The following is a 1,098-nucleotide window of genomic DNA, read 5'->3' on the forward strand; positions in this document are numbered from 1 at the left end:
AGCATCCTTAAAATGGAGCTTTGGGCACCCCACTGCTCGGCTGGCCCCGACTACCTCACCATGCAGAAGGTCCTTAAGTTTGTGAACATCTTCCATCCTGCAGACGTGTCCAATCCACCGAAGCCACCTCTGTTTGATTAGTGCCAATACACTTGAGAGCTTTGCCTTTGAGAGGACTGCCACATTTGTGATTTTGTCCTGCCAAGATATACCCATAATGCGCCGGAGACAGTGAAAATGGAAATTATTTGAGCTCTTTTCCTGGTAGCTGTAAGTCGCCCATGTTTCACAGCCATACAGCAAGGTGCTGAGGACACAGGCCTTGTAAACCATAAACTTGGCCTAAGAGTCAGCTTGGTGTTGTCCCTTGCATGTTTCGTGAGTCAGCCAAAGGTGGTAGCTGCTTTCCCTATGTGTGTACTGAGCTCTGCATTAAGGGACAGATTGTGTATCACTGTGGACCCAAGGTGAGAAGGCAACCCAAGTACCCCAGAAAGAGTGCTCCCAGGAGGAACAAATTGGACCATTATGCTATCATTAAGTTCCCTCTGACCACTGAGTCTGCTATGAAGAAATTTGAGGACAACAATACTTTGGTTTTCATTGTTGACATCAAGGCCAATAAACACCAGATTAAACAGGCTGTCAAGAAACTGTATGATATTGATGTAGCAAAAGTCAACACTCTTGTAAGGCCTGACGGTGAGAAGAAAGCATACGTCCGTCTAGCCCCAGACTACGATGCATTGGATGTTGCGAATAAGATTGGCATCATCTAAACCGGTTTCGAGAAGAGCTGTATAAATATATCAATAAAATTTTAAAGTAAAAAAAAGGTAGCAGAATTTGCTATCCACTTCCAGTGGGGTGTTATTTCGTGTGTGATCAGGGGCAGAGATGCAACACCTTGTCCCATGGCCATAGTTTTCTTGATGCTTATCGCCAAGGAGAACAAGTTACAGGCATGGGAGAGATAGTCCATGAGTCCTTGTAAGTGAATTTCCATGTGGCTCTTGGGCAGTCGCTTCCCTAAGAAACTCTTCACTGTTCATGTCTATCCATGGCCATCTGCTGCTATCCATTGCTCTTTCTCCCCAC

General features: G+C 45.4%; 1 protein-coding gene across 1 annotated transcript; it reads left to right on the forward strand.

Moving 5' to 3' along the window:
• The first annotated feature begins 371 nt into the window (after positions 1 to 371).
• LOC137369304 (large ribosomal subunit protein uL23-like) lies at positions 372 to 779 on the forward strand. The gene has a single exon (XM_068030369.1). The coding sequence runs from the start codon at positions 372 to 374 to the stop codon at positions 777 to 779; it is 408 nt and encodes a 135-aa protein (XP_067886470.1).
• The last annotated feature ends 319 nt before the right edge of the window (positions 780 to 1,098 follow it).

This window comes from Heterodontus francisci, chromosome 1 (genome assembly GCF_036365525.1).
Source record: "Heterodontus francisci isolate sHetFra1 chromosome 1, sHetFra1.hap1, whole genome shotgun sequence".
In the NCBI taxonomy this organism is placed as follows: Eukaryota; Metazoa; Chordata; class Chondrichthyes; order Heterodontiformes; family Heterodontidae; genus Heterodontus; species Heterodontus francisci.

What these genes read in the sequence shown, in the direction of transcription:
- LOC137369304 (XM_068030369.1), top strand. Translation starts at nt 372, where the DNA reads ATGTTTCGTGAGTCAGCCAAAGGTGGTAGCTGCTTTCCCTATGTGTGT.